Below are 25105 nucleotides of genomic sequence, written 5' to 3' on the forward strand. Positions count from 1 at the left end.
AATTAGCAAAGAAAAGAGTTGCGTGCCTAGAAGGTGAAGTTCAGAAATTCAGACTTTATCTAATCTATCTGGTCCAGAAAACAAAACACTCAGTGCTTTGTACATCCGCTAGAACAAAGGAACAATGAGATTGGGAAGTGCCTGGGCTGAAAGAGCCCTGGATGGAAACAAACACTTAAAAAGCCATTTACATTGTTATACAAGTCTCTGCTGGCAATGATACAATACTGATATATCACAGAAATAAAATATTTTCACAAAGATATTTTTATACCATTTGATACTATATGGATTAATGTCTCCTGGTTTCAAAGGAATCTTACAGAAGACTTAATGTTGAGTTATACTGCACCCCCATCCACTTTTTGGGAAGAGGATATACCTTCTGTGCAGAGCTGCTACAGATACATTTTATAGAAATGATAAGACAGGTTTATGTCCCATCCCAGTGACATGACTCCTAGATGCAGCCTCCAAGCACAGAAACACTCCTGCCTTATGCAGGAGAAAAAAAAACCCTATAAACATGACAAAGATACAAGCCTAGGACTCAGTAACAAGGAATTTCTGCCAGTCTCAGCAATCTTCATACCAAATTTTCCATTTTTTCCTAGTTTTCTCTATTCATGAAACAGTAACCTACTTCACAAGGACTCTTCTGACGAATAAGTAAGTGAAGAGGGTTGATTTCACTGTCTTTATTAAGTTCCAATACACTTTCTGGAGGGATGATATTCAACCTAGAAAATCTTTAGAAGCTGGTAATTTATTTTCTTCTTGTACTCTGCGTTTTGAGTAAACGATCATAACCATTACATGATTATGGATGATAGGATTATACAGCCTATAGTCAGAGCCATGTCACAGTAGTTGTTCCTACAGATGGCTAACAAATCAGATTTGTCCCAAATAATTTGAAATTTACAGGACTGAACACATGGCCAAGCCATGCTTCTGGCATTTAGAGAGTTACATATTGCAGGGGAAAAACACTCTACCAGTCTGTGTCTTAAAAGGTAGGTTTTTTTAGCCTCTTTTCGTTAAAATATTGAGCAGTTTTCTGACAAAAAGTGATTTACCTGTTAGTGTTCTTAGTACAGGTGGTTTGGATTATGTATATATAACATACTGTATCACTGCAATATATTTTTAGAAAACAATGTTGAAAAAGGCATTTGTAAGCATACTGTAGAAGACATATTTGAAAGCAGGGCAATTGCCAAGTTGTTCTTCATGGCTGTCAAGACCGGTATTTCAAATCTCAATTTCAAATCTCAAATGATAAATTTAATGGTAATTAGGATCTGTTTATATACTATTAACTAGAATTTTAATTAAAGAGCTAGTCATTCACTGAAAATACACTACTGAAATACACAGTTATGCTGGTACACAGACATTTGGAGAGTTGACAACTTAAAAAGTATTTTATCTGAAATTGAGAAAGACACAACCCTACCAAATTTTGTCATGGAGTCACTCTCAGTCACAGAAACAGTTTTACTAGGAACAACAAAGACAATAATATAAAAGGACGGACAGGTGCATGCGTTGTCCCAACTTTACAATGTCACGCATGCTGACTAGTTGTATGGGTTTATGTGCTGGTTTATGTACGTATATATTAAAAAATATAAAGAATGGTAAATATTAATGTGAAACAAATATACAGACTTATCCCCACTAACATCTGTAATCTCAGGTTTGCAGTGGAAAATTTATCTGTAGCTCAGAGCTGATAAGTCATGTTATCAGCTTTTTCTTCATTTCCTATTCTACCAAAATAGCACAACTGCCAACACTGTATATGTGTTTGCATGTGTATACCTGCCTTAGACACTATATATATGACTGTATTTTCCATTATTTTGGAGGACCTATTTTAGTTCTGCTCTAGAGGATTAAATACTTGGCATTTTAAATTGACATAGATCAAAATTTTTTTAGTAAAGAGGCTCCACCTTAGTGGACTGGTGCAAATTATTGTATCAGTATCCATACATTTTTAGATTTCAGATCTATGGATCCACAAGTGAAATAGAAGCTGCTTCTCTGCTCAAAGATTCACAAAGGGTCTGGTGTTACTTGAGAGTTTATGAAGTCATGATGAGCTGTGAACTTACTCCATCGGAATATCAAACTTGCAAACAAGATAGACTTAACGCATTGACATAACTATGATTTTAATGTGAAATCCAATACTCAGAAGGCCAAATTAACTCAGGGATTTCGTCCTCTCCAAGCCTTCACATTACAGCTGCAACTGTGGTATGCATTATGCATCACTTTCACCTTAATTCCTTCGTCAGAAAAGATCATACTCAAAATTTAACAAAATATTTTGGATTTTATGGGCTACTCCAGCACTCTGTATAAGAAACATGATGAAAACTGAACTCATAACAGGAATGAGCACATGAAAATTTTAACAGGACTGAATATAAGCAAAAAGTTAAAGTTTCCAAATTAGGTATATAAATGAATCTGCAACTTTATCCGCGTACCTTTACCATATCAAGACAAGACAGATGTTCAAAACCTCATTTTGCAAAAGTAAACAGATGAGATGGGATTCCTCTCACTTAACTACAATCACCTAGACTTCAGGTGCCTGGTTGAACCTAGACTCATTTTGTGGTCAGTGGAGAAAGCTGGGCACCTGCAAAGGACAGCTTAGCCTATCTGTCTTAGACAAAGAGCTCAGGAAAGGAACCTCACTGAGTACCAAGGTCAGACATCGTATTTTTAGATGGCTCAGTTCCGCTACCATTCAAATGAGTGGGAAATCTGTTTACAATATGGTTGAAAATATTGCACATACTTCCATATTCACAGGATAGTTTCCAGGAACACATGCCTATGGACAGTTAGGCTCAGTAGGTCGTAAAACAAAATTACTGCCATCAAGTTACAAAGGAACAGGTGAAAAAGAGCTTCCAGAAAACTGGTTTAAAATGCTGCCCCTAGTGGAAACATACAGAGGAATAATCCTCACTCATTCTGCACTGAAATGCATGGTATTAACAATACGATATGGGTTGTTGACAGGCATAACAAATCCTATATATTCTTTAGAAAAAAATAAAGATGAATGTTGGAGCAATACATAAATAATAAATAGATTGACAACGTGTTTTGAACTCCATCAAGCAATGCAACTGATGTGATGAAATCAAGAAAAGCAAGTAACCATGGAGAAATCTTTGCAGGAAACCTCTACAGTTCCTCTATTCTTATTTTACGCTTTTGAATAATCTCTGACGTCCAAAACCCAAACACAAATCTCACTTCAACTATGGTCCATTAATTTGCAGTGTTTCAACCTAAACTTTAATCAGTCTTTTCATGCTGATGTCAGCTCAGCTACATAATATGACTATAACCAGCAGTTGCTTCCATGCACTTTTATCCTGCAGCCTTGAAAAATCTATTTACTGATAAAAAATCTTAAATTACATGTATAAGCTACTGTCAAATGATAATGTATTAATCAAAATGCAGACTAAAGTGGTATCTGCTTCTTCATAAGTGTTCGACAATAGATCTCTACTATCTAGTAACAATGACTTATACCTGTCACACTGATAACAGTTGATCTATTCATTCAATTTTCAAATTACAAGTCATCAATATTGAAAACAGTTGGCATGATGCATGACATTTAAATCACTGTCTGCATAGAAACCATTACTCATTTTTACTTGTGCTTACTGTACAGCTACCACACCAGAAGACTTGCTGCTAGACTTTTTTAAACTTGAGTTATCAAAGCAAATCAATGAAAGGTATTTAATGCATTTCTGTGGTTAATGCAGTGAAAAGGGTCTGGCAGCAGACAATGTCTCTGAACAAGTAATTGTTAAGTATTTGTCTGTTGTAATCTTCAATACTACGACTGCAAAGTACCTCTCAGAAACTAACACTTAAGGAGTAAACTAGGGAGGTATTTAGTGATGGTCCGATTGGACAACACTGTATTTCATCGTCTTTAAAAGAAACACTAATACAGGTAGAAAGAGCTCGGTTTCATCACTGCAGATGGTGGCTCTATGTCATGCACAGCTTCGCAGCTCAGCTGTTCACATGCACACACAAACAGGCATGCAGAAAGGGGGCAAGGAAAGACAGAACTCTGTCAAGCTGCTGGGACATTTTTACAGCCAGCCATGGGTGTGACACTGTAAGTGCTCTGCACACAACTGTACATTGCAACACCTCACTGGTTGTATTTAAGGAAAACATGCAAGCAAGACATTTCAGCCTTACTTTCTGACTTTCAGACTCTGGTTAGAATAAAAGTACAAAAATGGGCTGAAATAGTAAGTTATACTTGAACTGGATCTACCTGTCATGAAATAGGCTGTGCTTTAAACACAGTAAATAAACTACCACCTGAGGAACTATGAAGCCAGTACGTTTTCATGAGCACAAATCATTATGGGCTACTACTTCTTATATTCTGCTGGATGGCAGCTCAAGAAAGTGGCAAAAGCACATGCACAGCACTGACCCAGTCTCCTCACAGCACCTTCTCCTTTCAAGCCTGATGGGTTAACCTTTGGCAGTAGTTATTTCTGGCAGTAGCATAACGAGAACTCAAGCACAGGACAGCTACGTCCAGCTAAGACTGCAGGTTCACCGCAGCTGTAAATGCACTGCCCACCTCCTGCCGCAGCCAGCCGAAGCAAGGGGCCTGGATGGAAAAGCCCGGGGTCCCCCCCGAGCACCTGCCGCGCCCCCCTCCCATACCTGTCTGCACGGAGATGTTGACAGCATCCCCGGCGGCGAGCGGCTCGATGCGGAGCAGGTACCAGGTCCCGGCCGCCAGGCCCCGAACGGTGCAGCCGTAGGAGCCGTTGCCCGTCGGGGCGGGCTGGCAGCCGACCGCCTCCCCGTCCTCGGAGCGCCCGCTCAGGCTGAAGTTGCAAGCTCTGCCCGCGGCGTCCCACCGCAGCCGTACGCTCTGCCCGGCGACGCGCCGCTCCGTCAGGTTGGCGCTGCATCCCTCCGCCTCCCCCGGCACGGCCTGCGAACAGCGGGAATGCTCTGAGGGACCCGCCGGGCTCCGCCAGCCACCAGTGTCCCCCGGGCGCTCGCCCCTCCATCCTTCACATCCCGTGCTCGAGGGCTCGGCTGGGACCTGCCAGGGGCGACCCCGCACCACCCCCTGCAGCCGCTCACCTTGGTCAGGGCCAGCGCCGTCCACAGGGCGAATCCCGCTCCATAGCTCAGCATCGCAGATAGATTTTAACCCCGAAAACCCCCGCGGGGAAGGGAGGGGAGGAAGGGGGGCGGCAGGGGTGGGGTTGGGGGGTACTGAGAAGCGAAGTGGCCGCGGCGGACCCCGGGGGCCCCCCGCTCCCCGCCGGGCTCCGCGCGGCGGCCGCCGAGCCCTCTGCCGGGCCGCCCGCTTGCTGCATGCGCTCGGGGCTGCCCCGGCCGCCTCGCCGCCTCCTGCCACCGGGGTGGGGTGCGGGGGCTGCCCGCCGCCCGCCCGCCCGCGGCTGAGGAGGAGCGGAGGAGGCGGGGGAGCGGCCGCCGCTTCCCACGCTGCCATTCTGACCCGGGCTGACTCTGCCGGCGCCCTTCCCGCCGACTTCCGCAATCAAGAGACGATTTCCTCGCTTCTCGCTGCAGGGGGCGAAGCGCGGCAACCCGGGACCTGCCGCTCCCCCGCGCCCCCCGGCTCCGGGGTGCCGCCCCGTGCTCCTTGTGGGTCCCACCTTCCTCCCGACTCCTCTCCCACCCCACCTCCCTTCCTGCCTCGCCGCTTCCTCCCGATGTCGCTCCCCCGGGTTTTCTCTCCCCGCGTTCCTCCGGGCTCATGAAGGCCCCTCAGGCAGCGGGGTGCCGGCAGCGCTCTTGCCTCACGCCGGCTGCACCTCACGGCCTCAGAGCTGCCTTGTCTCATGTTTGCCTCACCTCCTGCCTGCCTTGCCTCACACCTGCCTTGCTTGATGGGCAACCTCTCCTCACGTGTCCGCTTCTCCTCATGCCTGCCACCTCTCACGCTCACCCCATCTCCAGGCTCACCCTCCTCTTAGCCTCAGCCACCACTGAAGTGCCATTCCAGCTCCCATGTCCCAAACACTGATGTCTTTAGGGGTTAGCTGCAGACCACCAAGATACCCATCTCCCTGGCCCGGCAGCACCACAGCCAGAGGCACTGCAGCAATGAGAGTCCCTACATACCCAACAGAAAGCAAGAAAGTCTCCCTGTATTCAACTGTGCACGACTTTGAAATAGCTGCAGCCACGGCACAGCTCTGTTTCTGCCATGCGTGCCCATTTCCTTCTTGTTTAGGTTTCAGCCTAATATGTACTCAACGTGTATGTGAGGGAAAAGAAAAGTAGACAGAAGTGTTTCAGACCTTCAGAAGCTCAAATAGGCAAAATCTAGCAGCCATGGGATAAATCTGAGGTTGCATAAAGGGGGAGGAATTTACTTTCTTCTATGGGAATGGCACTTTTCTGCATCTTTTTGTACTGTATGGTGCACATGGGTTTTTAACTTTTAAAAGCAGGACCTCAAGCAAATTCAGTACCATGTCTGTTTCACTTTTGTCCCATTTTAGGGAGAAAAAGGTGCTAGGGCTTACAAACATTAGTCTGCCTTTTAGGGGATCCACTGCCATAGGATTTTTCAGGCATCAGCCTGTCAAGCAAGATACCAGTGTATGAAAAAACCTTAGCTCTTATTCTTCCATTCAGAAATCGAAGGTGTGAGCACTCGTGGAAAGCTTCCTCTGTCCCAGTGGAGCCCCTTGACTGGCCCTAGGGACATGGCACTGAAAGTTTTGGGCTTTACTCTGCAAAGCTCGGGATGGTTAATAACTGTGAACATCACCTTAAGTGAGGATATGTGTTGATTATTATGCCATCCTCAAGCCCATTGCAGAACAAGATCTCTCACTGGAAGAGATGATTTACATAGTTCAGACAACAGGAGAGACTGTGCCCCAGAGAGCTAGTGCAGTGATAAACCATCTATGGAAAACACAAGATGTGTGCATCAAACCTAAACTAGGACTAAAATGACACAGGTGTCTTGTAATGTGAGAGAGTTTTACAGTGTAAATTCATCTTTAGATGATTGTGGGTTTTGGACCTAATGGCATAAACCACACCAACATTTTTCCAGCACTGGAGAGGAGCAAATCTGAATGCTTATCAGGACATTTGAATTACTTCAAACCCCTCTCTGAAAATGACAACATTCAGAGTAACCTGCCTTTTCTTGGACATAAAGCTGCTGTAAGGTTAAGATCTGACACAGATGTCTATGCCAGCACTGGAATAAAACAGGAGGGGTCCGTCAGTCACTGGTAGGAATATATTTATATAGAGTAGCCAACATAATACGAGTGATTATTTCCAGACTGGTATTGAATAAATGAGCTCTTAGCAAATCAGCAGTCACACAGCCTTTAACACTTACTGATCTGTGCAGCAAGCCAAGAAACTAATTAAAAAAGAAAAAAGAAAAGAGAACTGGAAGTGAGTTTCGGGAGTGGCCGGACGTGTCTCTAATAGCAGGTTCCAAAGTCCCTTTCAGGCACTTTCCCAAGGTTTCCTGACTTTTTTTTTAACACCAACCTCTTTCTCTGCGTCTCTCTAATCAAAAGGAAATGGGCTTTGCATAGCTTTTGTCATGGTTTGAAAGTGCAAGCTGCATTTTACTTGAAGACCAAGGCTGCTCTAAACCAAACATTTTGTCCGATTGAAGTGTTACCACTTTCCGTCCCCCTTCCCGCCTGCAATGGGTATGCTCACAGCCAAATAACATCAAGGCTTTGCTTCTGCAAACAAGAGGACCTATCCCAGGCAAATGCAGTTCATAGAAGGTATTGTCCTCCTACAACAATACTTGGTGCTTACACTTAAAGACAGAGGAACAGAGATGAAGGCCAAAGATTTTAAGTTAGTGTGTCTAAGTTGCTGTATCTAGATTCAAATGTCCAGATCTGGCTGGAGGCTCTAAGGGACAGATATTAATGTTTCGGGTTGTTTCATTTTTTCATATGCTTAGAGTGGTTATCATCAGGATTCTGGTTTGGAAGCTCTGACCTAAGCAACTTGCTCAGTACAAATCATGTCAATCAGGATGTGAACTGTGGTAGAAACACAGGAGGTAGTACCTGTGGTACCATGGTACCATTTCTCTAGCACTGGTGGGTTTATTTAGGAGGAGTGCTGGAGGCAGTTTGAGTAATATCGGATTATATAGGACATTTCCATTTCGAAGAGAGTAGTATTCTGTGCACATGAACGGAGGGGATAGGGAAATAAGCTCAACCTGCCTGCATCAAGCCAGAATAATCATATTTTAAAAGAACTGTCTCCATCAGCTATGGAACAGTGTGCAGTGCATCCATCATTGGCTCAATCCCTTCCCCTACAACAGCAATGTCAGGCTTCTTAAACTTTTGAGTTGGTTATTTGGGTCAACATAGGCCTGGTGATGCTGCTTCTTCTTTCTCCCTGTCTCTAGCAATGTTGTTCATACCAGATTGTACAGATTACTCCCAAATAAAAACCACATTTCTTAGTCTTATCCACAGTAACACTGACACCCAGAGTAGTAACTGAAACAACATGTTTGCCCCAATACACTGAGTGCAGTGTGCTCTTCTGGAGAAAAAGCCATAGAGAATTTAGGGATTTTCAGTTCTAAACCACTGTGTGTTGATAGCGATACAGTGACTAATAATTTCCTGTGTGCTTTAGCTCTAATTGTCTGTGCACATTTTGCCAGTGGTGATTCCAGGTTTGTTCTCACATTACTTAACTGTGCCTTTCATAAAAGGATGTGGAGGTACTGAATGCCCACTACTTAACTGTGCCTTGCAGAAAAGGAAGACTTTGGAAACTGATGTGGAGGTACTAAATGCCCAGTGGTAGCTCCTCCTCTGGATGGGGCTGTCATCCCTGTTCCCCTCCTCTGCTAGGGCTGTTTGTGGCTGGACAGAGCAGAGATCAAGAAGTGGCTGTGTGTCCCCACTCTACCTATCAGTCGGTAGACAATCTGACCAAGGTCAAGGCCAGGGTTGCTTGTAAAGCAAGCTGAAGCCTTCCAATTCACTTGCTTTGATCTGTAAACCATGTATGTAATTTTAGGACTCAATTATCCTAAATAAGGTTGTAAAACATACTGCAATTCTTAGAAGGTAATTAGAGCTGGACCTTCATGTCATGCAACAAACCAGTGGCAGAGCCCAAGTCCCTGAGAACAGATACTGCTTTCACTGCTTCTCGCATATACTGAGCACTTCCCTCAAGTGTAGAGACTTTCCCAATGCATTGTGCACACCAGGATTCTGCTGTACGGAAGCGGCAGAATTATTCTGCAGCTGTGCTTCTAGCAAAGGGCACTGTCAGCATGAGCAAAGCATCCCATCAAAATATAGAACAAAGCTTAGTCCTCTAGCTGGCTTTTTTTAGGCCATAGCTGGCTTCTTTTAGGCCATAAAACATCCACGTGCAATAGCTATCAGGCTCCACAGAGTGGAGCAGGCTTAATAAAAATCAATAATTCTTCTGCCTTACCTCTTCTGTAGTGCTAGAATATTGACTAGTAGTGGTTGGAATCCAGGCTTTCTCTGTTACTGCAGATCTCAAGTCAAAGTAGAGGTTTTCAATGAGATTTTTACTGAAGTGTTCAGTCACATTTCTGATGAACATCTCTGTGCTACTCTTCAGCAGATTTTCAGGCCTAGAGGTAACAGTGTCTAAAGGGTGGGATGTAGTTCTAGTACTCCATACAGAAGTGTCTGCATCTTGAACACCTAAGGCAAATAAAGCAATTAAAATTAGCTCTACATTTTATGAACGATTCTTTAGTTCTCCATAAATGTGGCTAATACAACTTTTGAGTAGTTTAAGTGCACCTGTCAGTTCTATAGCTTTTGGGTTTCAATGCAAACATGTATTTTGCATCAGTACCAAATTCTGTACAGTACAAAAGCAGAAAAACATTCATTTTTCTGAACATTCACACTATTCATTTTAAACATCATTCTTCAATGATGCTGAAGTGAAGAGTTGTATGTTGTCATTAACAGCACAATGCCTTCTTTTCACTGAGAGCTTTTTCACTGGCTTGGGTCTATTGAACAGCCCACAGTTTCAGCTTTATATGGTCAGTATACCCCCTCTCCCCTCCTTGTAAGTACATGGACCAGATTCTCATCTGCCTTTTGTTGGTTAACATTCAAAATATGGCTTTGTTCAAGGTAATTTTTCAAGATAATTTGTTCAAGATATTTTTGTTTTATTTGAGGTACTTGTTCAAGGTAAGTTCCTTGTGCCCATACGGGATGTTGTTCTTGCTCTTTTAAATCAGTCCCATGCAGAGGCCATACTAACCCCTGACTGCTCTCTTCCCAAGGTTCAGCTAACAATTGTATCAGTTAACTGAAGTGTCTGCAAATATAACGGTGGATTTGCTTTCTTAGTCACGTATCCTTCAGAGAATGCCAAAGTTGCAATTAGAGCGCAGGAAAGATTTTACTACACATTTTTCCTCCACATTTTCATGGCTCTTCCTCCCCATTGGTATGTATTTAATATCCTTTCTTTGTGGCTGTGAGGGCAGGGTTCAAGCTGTGGTGGCCCCTACATCTGGTAGCATCACATTTCAGCTAAGTGATTGGGATTACTCACTGGCCCCTTCTCCTGACAAAAAGCTGCCCTGCCATTGCTGGAGCACAGCTAGTGTGCATTGGCTGAATGTCCAAGACACTTTGTCTGTCCTTGAACTGGGGTCTCCAGCATGACAGAACCTTGTTTTGCTGCTGAGCCACTGGGCTGGTTGCCATTTATAACAATTTTAGCTCACAAGCCCCCTTGAAAAAATAGTAATGACTGGGTTAAATTGCAGCAGAAGCTTCCAAATGTAATTACTTGGTGTGCAATTACAATGTCTTAACAGGCCAGTGTGTGATTACCTCTTACCGAAAAGATCAGCGGGTGAGCTTCCATGAAGTTAACATGGTGGTGTTTTTTTTGTATATGTGTAAATACATATGTTAACATGTTTATATAAAGAAACTTGCAGCACTCTCATTTGCATTCAGAAATAAAACTAAGATCATAAGCCCTTGTAAGAGATGCTTCCATGCAAGTGTTTCCTGTGCTTCACAGCACACTGCCTTCACCTGGTATGGGGTTTTAGACCCTCTTGTAAAGGATTGGTTTGCTAGAATAGGTTGATACCCAGATTAAACGTTTCCCCTCCTTTTATCTAACTGTGCTTCTCTGGGAATATAAAAATCCAAGTGTCCATTTAATTACAAAAACTGTTGATCAATTATTTTTCCAAATCAAGGCACTGAAAACAATACTACATACCCATTTCTGCTCTCTCTTACACCTATGCAAAGGGCTTCATTGAACTCTCAGGCCTGGTCCAACACTGCATGATCATCCTCATGCTGCTGCGCTTGCAGAATCCCCTGCAGAGTGCCTGTGGTGCAGAGTCTGCTGTGATCCTACATCATGTACCTTCCTGGCCCCCACCAAAAGGCAGGGAATAGTCTGGCAGGGGCAGCCCTGTGCTCAAGCTGTCATCAGCTGCTGCAACAAACTGGTTAGCTGACACAAGTCCAGACTTTGTCTAAATTCCACTCCAGTCATTGCTCCTGGGAATCTCTTATTAGTCGGGGGTCTCTGAGAGCCTGTGGTAGGCAACTAGAAATGCTAGCCCCAAGGACTTGGAAGGAGTTAGGCCTGCTGGCTCTGCTTCTCTCAGATAATCTCAAAGTTCAGCAGGGATTAGAATTTAAAGGTGGCTGAAAAAATAAGTACATTTGAGTGGTTAGCAGCTGCTTAGGAAAAAAGGCTACTCAACTGGGTTCCTAAATATAGATTTACACACCCAACTTACTTAAAAACACATAAAAAAAAATCTTGGCTTTATTTACAGATGAATAGCAGTGATTCCAACAGGAAGATGTTTGCGTTCCAGTGCAATTGTGTTCTAGGAAAGCTGCTGCTCCATAAAAGGGAAGCTGGTGCTGCCAGTGACATTTATGGGAACTCAGCAGACAGAGGATAACCGGCATTCCTGGTGCAGGAGATGACAGGAGAGCTCAAAATGCTTGGTCCTGAGAAATGTTCCACCAGCCTGAGGAGGTACTATAAACAAGCAGCTGGTCATGGCACAACCCAACTCCTCTTGTTAAGCCTGGGGCTACCCTAGGTTTACAGCTAAAGGATCTTTCCCAGCAAAGACTGACAAGAGTCTGTGACCTGTAACTTCTGGATGGAAATGGCTTGCATGTAGTACTGTGCCATACTGGAACTTCAGATATACGTACCAGCACTTTCCATGTATCCTGCATTGGACTAATAGGGTTCATATTTGCCCTCACTTCAAGAAAATCAGGATACAGATTTATATTATCTTTCTAAGGCCAACCACTACAGTCCTAATATAAGGATCCTCACAGTCCTTCAATAGCAGGCACTTATGAAAGAAGACTGCATATTATAAGAACCAAGCAAATAGATACAATAACTTGATTTCCCAATTTTTAAACCAGAAAAAACTCACCTCCCATCTGGACATCAGTAAGTACACAGACATTTCAACAGTGGGATTTTTCGGAAGTGTTTAGCATTGTTCTAGCAGTGTCTTTGGAAATCAGTCATAAAACTGTTCATGGGAACAGAACCGCTGTACTGACACTGATGCTGATCACCAGTGGCTGAATGATATACAGTGTGTGAACACATCAGTAGCACACTCAGGAGAAATGATGACATTCTGACTAAGTGCATATTTCATCCATGGGGCATACTTCAGGCTGCATCCATCTGCACAGCAGCAGGCTGCTTACAAGAAAAGGAAATCCATAAGTTTTGCATGTATGATGAGCAAGAGTGCTGATTAACTGTCAAGTACTGAGAACCCTACAGTAGTGCCTTCAGACTCACATAAGCCAGCCTGATGCAGGTTTTTGAAACAGCTTGCATCGTACCTATCTGCCTACCCTATTAAACCACATTTTCAGAGGCTGAACTGCTAATGAAACGTATATGAACCAGATATCTGTTATATATACATATATATAAAATAATCTGTAAGATTGCATCTAACTCACTGACAGCAAGACTGGGGCTGTTTTAAGGGGTTGTTTTAAGATGTCTGTATGTGCAGGACAAAATGAATTCTCTTTTTCGTGATCTAACTACTTGTAAAGAGACTGCAAAAATAAAGCCTCCATTTAAAAAAAGTATTTCCACTTTCTGTTGTATAGAGGAGTGTGACAGAAGAACAAAATCCACAGAATGACCCTTCTTTCCCATTCAGTGTAGACCTTTTAAAAACTGCACCGTCTATGCTGCTTGAAATTTTTTTACCTTCTTTTTCCACACTAGGTCTTTTACTTGCTTGTTTTTGAAATGCTGAAGTAGCTACTTAAAGGCTTTTTCCACACTAGTGGTAGCCGAACATCCCAGATAACTATGGTGATAACACATAATAGGGCTCTGTCAGACTTATTTCTGACACTCTGGACAGACCCAATTCACTCTGAAGTACATTCTTTGTCACTGAAAGGTATCTAGACTCCATTAACTCCACAGATTACATCTCTACTGAAGAGAGCTCAAAAAGGCAGCTAGTGTGGAGACACCTAGGACTTGGTTCAGTTGCCCAAACATGGTTGCCTTGTGCAATCTGAACTGCCCTAGGGCATCTGAGACATCTGCTCAGAGCTCTCATAGCACCTATTGGAGACCTATGTCTTTCTGAATGGGCAGTCAGATGTCAGGTAGGGTATCTTGGAGCATCTCAAATGACAGAAAGCACCTATGTTGAGACAACTGAAATAAGACCTTCCTTCAGACACCTACATTTAGACATCTAGAAGCTGAAACCCACTCTAGCTACTACACAGAGTTCCATACAAAATAAAGGCAGAAAATGTAATAATGAAAATCATCAGCAAGTACAGATGTCTGGAATTGGCATCTTTGTGCACACTCTCAGCAGAAGATGAAATAGTAAAGCAGGAGTTGCTGTCCTCCTGATTGCTCTGGAAAGCTGCTCATATAATTCCATTTTTTCCATGTGAAAGTACCCAAGCTGATTTTGTTCAACACTTTCTGTGTTGTGGCTCGTTTAGACAGAAAATTTACAAAAAGCAAAGTCCTAGGCTACACTGTAGATTTTTTTCCCTGTTTCTTTTTATGAAATGTAAAACCACATTTATCTTTGAGCTTCTGTCAGCATGGTATTGGGTTAGGTACAAAGTCTTGTAATTATATCCAAGCATCTGACATTGATGCCTTTCTTTTTCCAGGTGAAGCTGAGCAAAAGTGGTCAGCTATGTAATTGCTTTGACCAAAGAAATAAGATTCAAGTCATTTTTGGTATTGCATAGGTTCACGTAGATGTAAGCAAACTCTTTCGCTTCTAAAATCCTATAAAATAATAATTCAGGAAAATAAAAATGGGTTTGAGTGAAAGCTTTTTTAGAAAAAAAGTTTTGGGTCAACTCAAAGGTGGAATGAAATTATTGATTCTTACTGTTCTAATTTATCCTGGACAAATTTGTAAAGGTTACAAGCACAAAAATCCAACCTGTTACGAACCTGTGGATGGATTGTTGTGGTCACTACAAACACCAAAGGTGTAGGAAAATCAAAGCCCAGAGATATTAAAATGACCACAAAAATGGGTAAGAGTTGTTGCCTTTTCTTTGCTTCTGCCACCTTTTTTTGGTGCTTTTCCACTTTCCCAAGAGTGCCAAGAAGACGCATGTGTCTTCCCTTGCCATGTTCAGCAGTCAGTACTGCTGCTCCAGTTGTTCAGAGCGTGCACTGCTCTGGTCTTTTCTACCCTCCATCTGCTGAAGGGTCAGCAATGAGATGTGAACTCAATAAGCCCAGGCAGGCAAACTGAAAATGGGACAAGGGGAAGAGAGAGGCCCATGTGAAAGACAAGATACAGGGCCAGAAACCGAGGTAGAAAAGGAGGAGGGATTGTGGAGGTAACAGTCTGAACATCAGATGGTACATCAGGCTTTGGCTCATACATAGTATCTGTTATTTTGTCTGGTTTAGACTGCAAACAAAACAAAGAGATTAAAAGATGCTGTGTTACTTGAATTCCTTGTCCAACTTCTTTTTTATCTTTGTAGATCTCACTATAGTTCTTAATTACTTGGCACGTAACAGTAAGTAATAAAACCATTCTTCTCCACAAAATCAGCCATTCTTTTGAATGGGACTTTGTCTTGATATTCACTGTTCTATGGTTTTGCACCTACAATTCCTTCAGGAGATGTCCCTGCTATGTATGAAATGGTAGAAGAGAAATGCACTGCAGAGCATCATATTACAAAACAGTTGATGTCACCTTCTGCATCCAGAGTGTTCTACAGGCTGCGTGACAGTCTTCAGGTCTCAATGAACAACTGCAGCATAAAGCTTGGACTTGTGTCTCCCTGTTTGAAGTCATTCTCCACTTAGTGAATAAATTTTGGTCTGCACTGGTTTTGAGCTTTGTTGGTAATACTTGAGGTGCTACATAGCACTGCTTCTGCTCTCTAATTGGATACTTTATTAAAACTATCCTTCCCAGAACAAAAGAATCTTATAAGAATTGCTTACAACTCAGCAGTGACATAGGCATTAGTGTGGTGTGCTGGGTGCCTTCCAGATATAAAAGAGAACACAGGGTTTGTTCCATAATTGTTATTTACATGCAAAAGTTTTTGTTCCGCTTAGTCATCCTGACTTCTACCCCTTCACGCCCACCATGTCTTCCTCCTCCCTGTTTCCATTCCTGTCCCTTCTCCTGGATCCTGTCTTAGAGAAGCTCTGATCTCGAGAGCTGGCCAGTGAAAAGAAGGCATTGGCAGTATAGACACTATTTCTCTCTCTGCCCAGAATCTACTTGTGAATTTAATGAGAACAGAAGTCTTGCCATCTCAAGGGAGATTGATGCCTCACGGCCCTTCTCCGTGCCTGTTGTTTCAGCCAGAGGCCAGGTTCAACCATGCGTTTGTGTGAGAAGGACTGTCTGCTGTTAAAGTGGCCTTTGGCTGAACAGAGATGTGATATTTAAACTTATCCTGCTTTCCACAGACAGTCATGTAGGTCAGGATTGTAGCAAAAAAAATGCGTATCTAAGCACATCTCAGATGGCCGATCTGAAATCTAAATACAAGCTCAGACTTTCCCCAGGCACAGAAAAATCATGCTTGGCATTTAAGTCCCGAATATAAGGTAGTTGCAGTTGTTGGGTTTGGAACTTGTACTGTATATGGGCTGATAAGATGTTTGAGGTGCAATTTAATGAAGTACTCCTTTGCCAAAATAGAACTATTTTTATGAGTACTATGAAAACAAAGGGTAAATTATATAAAAATACAGTCTTACTTAGGAGTAGAAAAACTTAAGCGATTTCAGCTCCAAAGACTTTGCTCAGTTTTTACTATCTTAGCTAAATAGAGACTGAATATGTTATTTTAGGCTGTTCCATTGCTGCTTTCACTGAAAGTAGGCAGATGTTCTTGAAAGACTAATTTTACACATCCAACATTGAAAATTTTGACATGCTTATAGATGTCAAGACCAGCACTGTGGGCATTAGATTTTGTTCTTGTAGTACTTATTATTTGAAAAATTAATTTATTTGCACTACTTCAGCTCTTTATTAGTTTCCTACATATCTGGAATTCTTAGATAGGATCATAAACTACTGTTGATTACTCAACAGTGCTTCCCAGAGCTGTCGAAAAGGAGATAATTGTCACAGTGAGGATCTTAAAGTGGATCTAGAGGCCTGCCTATGGAGAGAATTTCAGAAAAACTAAGGTAAGTTCATTAAAGGACTGAACACAGCAAATAGATGAGAAGGTACTTTAGTACCCCATAACAATTATCTTCCTGGTCCTTTAATACCCCATAACAATTATCTTTCTCACTGGTCTTAAATTGCTTCTCCTCTGAGGATGATTAAAAGGAGGATGATTAAAAGAAGGATGTAAGGTTACTTTAACTCTGCTAGGCCACACTTAATCCAGCAACCTAAAGAAAATAACACTGCCTGCGTAGTTCATCTTAACTTTTTCTGGTGCATTGACTAAGCAAGACGTACTCACCCTATACACAGGACTTCAAATGGTTTTGCCTTTGAAATCTCTAAAATGCATGGGTGGGCTAGAATGGCATCTTGGTCATTTTCCATTCCCTGATTCTGCAAGCTGGCCTTTCAGACCTCCACTCAGGTGGGTAGTCCTGCTGCTGTGAGTGGGGTTCTACAATTACACATTTGCTGATAAAATGGTACCCTGCCTTACAATGAATGGGAGGTTAGAAAGAACAAGGATTTGTTTTAAAAGTTCTGAAAATTCGGCCATATGCAAAAGTATGGGGTCATAAAACATTTTTTCTTAATCCTGTAAAGGTAAGAATAAAATGTATGTGGCCCAATAAAAAGCTTAACTCTGCAGGTTGTTCTTATTTTTAACCATGAAGAGCTGCTTAATACTGCACAAGAAAAAACAAACGTCAACAGGATTGTCAGCAAGGATTGACAACAAGACATCAAGAAAAGTGTTATTAAGCAGTATTCAAACCATTCTACCTTCCCTTTTGCTATGCATATGGAAACGTATAAACACATTGGTGTATCAACACATCTCTAAGTATGTGCACAGACTCATGAACCTCAAAGGGCTATTGCAAGAATGTCTGAGATTTTTGGTTCAGGTCATTATTTTCAGGATTTTGAGTGTTTTCATATATATTATGATTCTAAGGCAGAACGACACTAAATATGTGAACATGGAAGCAATAGAATCATAGAAGCATAGAATATTTTGGGTTGGAAGGGACCTTCAGTGTCTGTGCTAATCACACATTTGGGTTAATTAGAGAAATGACCTTTGTGCATGTGCTTGATTTTCAGATGTCTTCTTGCTCTTGGCAGATTGAATCTGGATTTGTACAGTAAAATGAATGCAGAAGAGAAGGACTTTTATGCATAGTTTTTAAAAGTATGAGGAGTTAGTACCCACAATTCTGTTTAAAAGTGGAAAAGGAAATGACACAAAAAAAATGAGCTGAGTTTGCACTTAGCATACTCAGCTTATTTTGCACTTCAGCTCATAAGCACTTTGATACAAAGATTGGGACTAGAGAAAAGGAGAGACATCCTGAAAATATAAAATGGCTTAAAAACCCCACCAGTTGTGAGAAAGTCAGCACTCAGCTGTTCTTTTTATGGTTCTCTAAACTCTTTTCACATAAGAAAAATTATATTCGTAATTTTTAACATTTGTTAGCATACAAGATACATTTTTGTTAGCAAAACTTCCAGGATACTTCCTTGAAGGAGTAGCTCACCTTGCTTTGAGCACAGATTTACATACACAGGTTTTCCCGTCTCTCTGGCTTCTAGCTGCCTCCATCTGTGAAGGTATTTCTTACTCTGCTTGGCCATTACCTTCTGGCCTTGCTTTGTGAGAAAGAGAGAGCTGTTGGCCACCATAAGGAGCCCGTCCTCCTCATGGCAAGTCCACCTGACTGCCTCGAGACAATCAACAATGATGCTGCGAGATGAAAGGGCAAAGCGGGTAGAGATGCTCAGGCACTGGGCAGATTTCACATGGAGGAGCTTGTCATCTGCTGTCCACTGCCATTCCTGGTTGGGGTTGGTCATATTGCACTTTTCCATAATGACTCCTCTATTTTCTGAAAGACACTGCTGTTTCTGGACATGGATAATCAGAAAACCCTCTGGAAGAGGAAAATTCCAGAAAAATACAACAGATTACACATGGTTATTTAACAAAAAGCAAATTCTTGATGATTTAAAAAGCATCAGCAAATAAATCCTCCCACTTTCTATGTGCTGAACTTTTCATGAATTTTCCATATGTTGAACCTATTTAAAATAAACCGCAAACACACAATCCACACGATGCAAGTGTTGGTACTGTAAAGAATGAGAATGCATAAAGCAACTATTGTAGCAAAGGTCACCTCAACCTTCATTATATATAAAAATTAAGAAGAAACTAAACTGGATGTAGAAAAAAAATCAAGAACTACTAAATTTAGATACCAGTTCTAAATACCCACTTCCCCTGCTGGAAAGTATAGAGAGATCTACATGGGCTCTCAGTTTTCTTTTTTTTTTCCAGTTTCAGGACACAGTCCTTTTACAATATAATTTACTGCCTGGAAATTGTTTTAGTAATACTCGTAGTATTTCCAAAGAAAACATAAGAGGACATTCCCAAACCTATGTGCCTCTCAGTGTCTGTGCCATAATGGAGGCTCTTTACTGATAGGAAGTACATCTATTTTACTGGATTTACTCCAATGTCTCTAGCTGTTAGTTTCATGACCATCCTAATTCACATTAGATTAGCTCTTTGTGCCACCACAATGAAAGATCAACACCAAACAAATAAAGAGAACTGCAATGCATTCATCAAAAAACCCCCAAAGTTAGAACAACAAATTCATGCTTATTACAGAACACGGAACTGGTTATTTCAAAGGCAGCCTCCCTGCCACATCTTGTTTAGGTTTCTCTTTTTTATATCTTAGTTACTCAAACATTTCCAGCATCATTAGTGACAAAGTGCTATACTCGACAAGTGTATTTATTTCCCTTGGTTGAGGTTTGTCATCCCCCTGTTTTTACAGACTGGGTATTTTCTAACTAAGCACCACAGAAAACTCCTGGCTCTGGAAGTTTCACAGAGTAGGAATAAAAAATAGGAATCTCCCCTTCAAAAAGATCAGCTCTTGGACTGTCTAGCAGGAGGTCTTCGTAAAAATGAAAAGAGGTATCTCTAGCATAGAAGGGTACAGTTTATTTTCCTTTGAAAAACGATCTAAACAGAACAGGCTATGTTGGCCCTGCCCCCCATTCCTCCTCTATGAACCCCAGCAAAGAAATGACTCAGGTTTTGTAAGTCACCAGCTGCGCCGCAGGGCTCTGCTCAGAGGCAGAAAGAGCAACCCAGTGGGGAGAGACACTTACCTGAGAATGTCAAGGCAAGGCAGGTAGAAACCAGGACGTGAAATAAAGAATCCATTTTCCCTCTAGCAACTCCCCACGCTTCTCTTAAAAAAAGCCCACCTCAGATAAGTGAAGCGAAGGCTAGGAAGGAAATGTGCCTTCACAGGGGGAAAAAGTCAGTGACGAGCACTTCCTTCTATTCAATTGTTTTGGGGAGTTTTACACCACTTTGTCCTTTCATATCATTCTTCAGAGTTTACTAGTTGCTTTATTTTGGAAAATACAAGCAAGAGAGAGAGGTTTTCAAACACCTGGGGAACTAAGAGGTGATACTCTATCTCTTTAGAATAAAAAGTGAAGGGATTATACTTTTGTGTAATTTGTTGCCTGTGAAATACTGAAAGTCTGCAGGTGATCTGGATGGTGCTGCATGAGTATATCCCGTATTATCCAGAGAATTAACAAACATTATATATAATCAAGCAAAATCTTGATATCAATGCTTCTAACTCCACATGTTCTAAAAGCCAAGTGGATGGGGGAGGGAGAGAGAAGAGGAAGAGGAGGAGGCAAAGCTCTGAGGTTTGCACCGGGTCTTAAACTCTCTCCAAGGGATCAAGTGATGCTGGTTTTGCCTTCCCATCAGGTGATCCACCTTGATCCATGTCAGTGGGAGATTACCTGTGTCCTCTGGATTGGTTCTGTAGTGGTCTAAAGCCATGGTGAAGGCTGAACAAACTGTACTGGGCTGTGCCTGTTTACAGGAGTACAAGAGTGTGTGGTGCATTACCTGCTCTAGGTTAAGAATAGACACTTCAGTAACTATTTTATATCAAGTGCAATTTATTAGCAGTATGAAGCAAAGTCAACATCACTGCATTAAAAACTCATTATACCCTGTAAACAGACTTCCCAGTGCTGTAAGTCATAACGCCAACTTTGCATTTCTCTTAAAAACAAACTCTTGCTGATCAGTAAAGGAAACAGTCATAGCAGCATTTTCTGTCTTGTATAACCTGTCATGGAACAGTCTACATCACCAAAGGTATCTATCCCTTACTGAAAGAGACAGAGCAGATAAACAACATAAGCAAAAAAATCCTTATTAATAAAAGACAGACAAATATTTAAAATCCTTACCATTTAATATATGCTACAAAGTTTTCTTTTTAAAGTAAAATGACTTACACAATTTACAAATACACTCGATTCGGGTCTGTAGCATAAGAATGTTCTGAAACGATCAACAGCATAGGGTAAATACGTACACACTGATTAACAGACATTGTGCTCTGCAACTGCTCTGTAAGACCTACAGTAAATACACATTTAATAGTTAATAGTATGAAGAACATGTATTTCCATATAAAATATGAACCGTTTTTGAGTATTTTCAAAACCAAGACTTTTCATTTTTTTTGTCATCTTCTTTTTTTTTTAATCCATAATTGAACACTTGCAATTTTAGCAGCAAGAATATTATGTGGCCAAGAAACAAGCTCACCACATAATCAGTAATAGCACTTTACAGTACAGTTAACAGTCCATTCACAAGACAGTTTGCAAACGTTAAAGCATTTATACACTTGATTAACATTTCTTCCGTAGAAGTTCCAATGTCCATCCAACTGCAGCAGTAGCACATACATACATTCCATATGGCAGATATCAGTATTACAGAATTAAACCCACCTTTAGATATATACCTTCTTTCAGCACAGTACCTTCTTTATAAATCATTTTTGGGAAGCTCACAATACATTCATATATAGTAAGGGTCCACAAATCTCTATAGTTTTGCCAAGCCGTCCACAATCCTTTCAGAAGTTGGCCTCAAAGCCACTCTTCCCACTTCAGTAAACTCCTTGAAGAAGCTGCTGGTAGGTAATGAAACAAATTACCTCAAGAGACTGACATTTGGTTTTACACTCCTTGGCTTCACTGGACAGCTTCTGCAGAAAGTCTGCTTTCATACAGACTCAGCGCATGGTGCACAAATTCATACTGTTCGCTGGTCTGCACCATTCCACCCCTGAAAAGGAAACACATCGGAATGAAATCTTAAGAATGCGATAATCTGCAGCCCCTGCCAGCTCCTTGACCACCAAAAAATACAAGACCTTTTCTCAATGTTTTCCTTAGGGTTTGCTTGTGTAAGTGGGAGATATGCCTGAGCAGAAGTACTTTCTTCATATATTATACTGTCCAGCACATGCCCAGCATGAGCCACCATTCCCGACGCCGTCAGGGTAAGAACTGGAGAGGAAAACATCTGGCACCTACACTGTTAAAACCTACATTTAAAATTCAACACATTCTAACAGAATACTGCTCAGTCACTTGGGCAAGGCAGGCCAGATACATGGACAGCAGTACTATTATGGAGCAAGGGAGTAGTCAGAATGTGGCCTTTCATTTTTTGTCCTTTACTAAAAATGTAACCTTTGATGACCCTCAGATCGCCTGTGCAGAGAGCAGCTTTTCCTGTCCTCTTTCTAACGCCTACAATGCATCCTGTCTGAACAGCAGCCACCTAAGAAATTTTACAGCAATGACTCATTTCAGCACCAACAATACAAAGGAGTTTAACTTGACCATAAAAAGGACTAGTTACAGTCAGTTTGGATTAGATGCCTACATTTAATATATTCAACTGATAACAATCCCTTTTTCAGGTCTAAGTATGAGGATCAAGTCCCACATCTCTGGTGCCAGCGGCAGGGTGGTGGGAAGCGGATGATGTCCTCCAGGAGGTAGGTGTGGTACTTAATAAGAGTGATACCACTGAGCTCTGAAATTAACCTTAGCCTCTTTCTGACAGTCCTTAGGTCTCCCAGGTCTCACTTCTCATGGAGTGAAGCCTCAAGTTCACTTAATTTCACTTCTATTATCTCATCTGCCAGGGTATTCAAAGCTACCTACTCTGCTTCTAGAACCAAGCCCCCAGTTCATCCTCCGCACACCCTGGAACAGCTACTTACCTTTGGGAGGATGAAGGACTAAGTGACCTTAGTGGGAAGGAAGACATTAATTGTGCATTGTGTTTGGCTTCATCTAGATCTTCAATGAAACAATCAAGTCTGGGAGGGATTTATATACAGAGCAATGTCGAAGCCAGGTATCTTAAAGGAGAAGGTCTGACAAACCCTCATGTGATTCCTTTAGACACGCTAGCAACAAAAGAGTCTACTGATATATAAAGCTATACAAAAATGGTAAAAATGCCTCAACAAGTATTGTGCTTTAGTATTAGAGAATGTTATCTGTAGCCACAAGTTACTTTTATTTTCCTCAGTGGTAGTGGATGGTTAAAGGGAGATGTCAGGGAAAACATATTTAAAATACCTAGTTCTTTAAGCAAATGACCAGCTGTCTGTGCTTCTCCAGTGAGCTCAGGCAACTGCAGAACACCTTTTAGTGAGCTGCATGTCTATTATGATATGCTAGCCGTAGGAGTTAAATCACAGACCCTTAAATGGTCCCATCCGGTGCAAAATGCAGCAGCCTCTTAGCTTTGCCAACAAGGACATCCACAAATTCATACTCTTGGCTGCTTGCTGTCTTCAGCTGCTCTCCTCTGTGCTTGTTCCCTGCCTTGATATCCAGTGAGAGTCTAAAGGTGATGAGAGGGCTTTGCTCTGGTCCTCTCTATTGCCTAGCCTCCTTCCTTCCTTGTCACTACTGTGTCCTGACTTGCCCACACAGCCCCTTCCCGGCCAGCTTCCCTTCCTGTCTGCCCCATCAATTTTCCCCCAAGATGTTCTCTAAGGGAGTACATTTCCCAGGTTAGATCTGCTGTGTAGAAGGGATAGAGGAAGGTAACATATCTAGGGAGAAGGACTTGGCAGGAAGGGCAGGTTAAGACAAGTTTGGCTGCACTAGGCTGTTTGCGGCGTGATCCTTGCTTCTTCTTCTTTGGTGTTGAAGTAACATACAAAATCACCACGTAGGTATGTGTAAGACTGCCTGGGGCTGAGCCCTGCGCTACTGCATGTGCCCTATGTGAGCATGACCAAGATGTTATGGTGCTTCTGAACCCTGTATGGGCAAACCAATTCACCTCCCTGTCAACCTAGGGACACCTGACAATTTGGCCTTGTCAGTGCTATTATACACAGGATTCGTAGAACCATAGAATCACAGATTGGTTTGGGTTGGAAGAGGCCTTAAAGATCATCTTGTTTCAACCCTCCTGCCATGGGCAAAGAACACCTTCCACCAGACCAGGTTGCTCAAAGCCCCATCCAACCTGGCCTTGAACACTGCCAGGGATGGGGCAGCCACAGCTTCTCTGGGCAACCTGTGCCAGTGCTTCACCAATTTTACAGTAAAGAAAGAACTTCTTCCTAATATCTAACCTAAATCTACTCCCTTTTAGTTTAAAACCATTACCCCTTGTCCTATCCCTACTGGTAACAATGCTTTCTACATCTTTCTTATAAGTCTTCTATATGTATATTGCTGCAAAAAGGTGTCCCTGGAGCCTTCTCTTCTCCAGAACAACCTCAGCTGCTGCTGACTTCCTTCACAGTAGGCATGTTCTAACTCTCTGACCATTTTCATGCCCCTTCTCTGGACCTATTCTACCAGGTCCGTGTCTTTTGTGTGCTGAGGATCCCAAAGCTGGATGCAGTGCTCCAGATGGGGTCTCACAAGGGTGGGGTAGAGGTGAAGAATCACTTTCCTCAACTTCCTGGTCACTATTCTTCTTATACCACCCAGGATGCAATTGGCTTTCTGGGCTGCAAGTGCACATTGCTGACTGATGTCCAATTTTTCATCTACCAGTATCCCCACGTCCTTCTCCCCTTTGTCCTTGTGCAAGGCTCATGTTTAATAGCAAGGAATTATCTGTGACCCTAAGACATCAGTTTGTGCAGAAGGCTGTGTGGTAGAGCATTTCAGGAGGAAATCTGCTCAAGGAGGGAGGTTTCCTCTCCCATGTCCCTAGTGCCTAGCAGGGATGTACCCACAGCTATGGCACCTCTGGGTGTGCAGCCTTTGTCCTCTGCCAGCACACACCGCCAGCTCCTCTGCGAGCTGCTGGCCTCTTTTCTTCTTTGGGACTCCCTGGAGTGGTGCTGGGAAGAAACAGCCCCTGGTATCCTGAGGCCT

At 42.3% G+C, this 25105-nt stretch overlaps 2 protein-coding genes across 2 annotated transcripts in view; both read right to left on the reverse strand.

Annotated features, from left to right (window-relative positions):
• The window catches only part of PTPRB (protein tyrosine phosphatase receptor type B), a 63650-nt gene extending 43470 nt beyond the window's left edge, over window positions 1-20180 (reverse strand). The window contains exons 1-4 of the mRNA XM_062613733.1: window positions 20012-20180; window positions 18361-18753; window positions 9547-9785; window positions 4750-5026 (exon numbers count right to left, since the gene is read on the reverse strand). Of these exons, the coding sequence (XP_062469717.1) occupies window positions 4750-5026; window positions 9547-9785; window positions 18361-18753; window positions 20012-20066 (964 nt within the window). The 5' untranslated portion in view covers window positions 20067-20180. The remainder of the gene's footprint in view (window positions 1-4749; window positions 5027-9546; window positions 9786-18360; window positions 18754-20011) is intronic.
• Window positions 20181-20813: 633 nt separating this feature from the next.
• PTPRR (protein tyrosine phosphatase receptor type R) overlaps window positions 20814-25105 on the reverse strand; it is a 152484-nt gene continuing 148192 nt past the window's right edge. The window contains 1 exon segment of the mRNA XM_062613737.1: window positions 20814-22022. Within this exon segment, the coding sequence (XP_062469721.1) occupies window positions 21929-22022 (94 nt within the window). The 3' untranslated portion in view covers window positions 20814-21928.

The sequence above is a fragment of the Pezoporus occidentalis genome, unplaced genomic scaffold, assembly GCF_034315485.1.
Source record: "Pezoporus occidentalis ecotype Australia unplaced genomic scaffold, CSIRO_AGI_Poc_V1 ctg17, whole genome shotgun sequence".
NCBI lineage: Eukaryota > Metazoa > Chordata > Aves > Psittaciformes > Psittacidae > Pezoporus > Pezoporus occidentalis.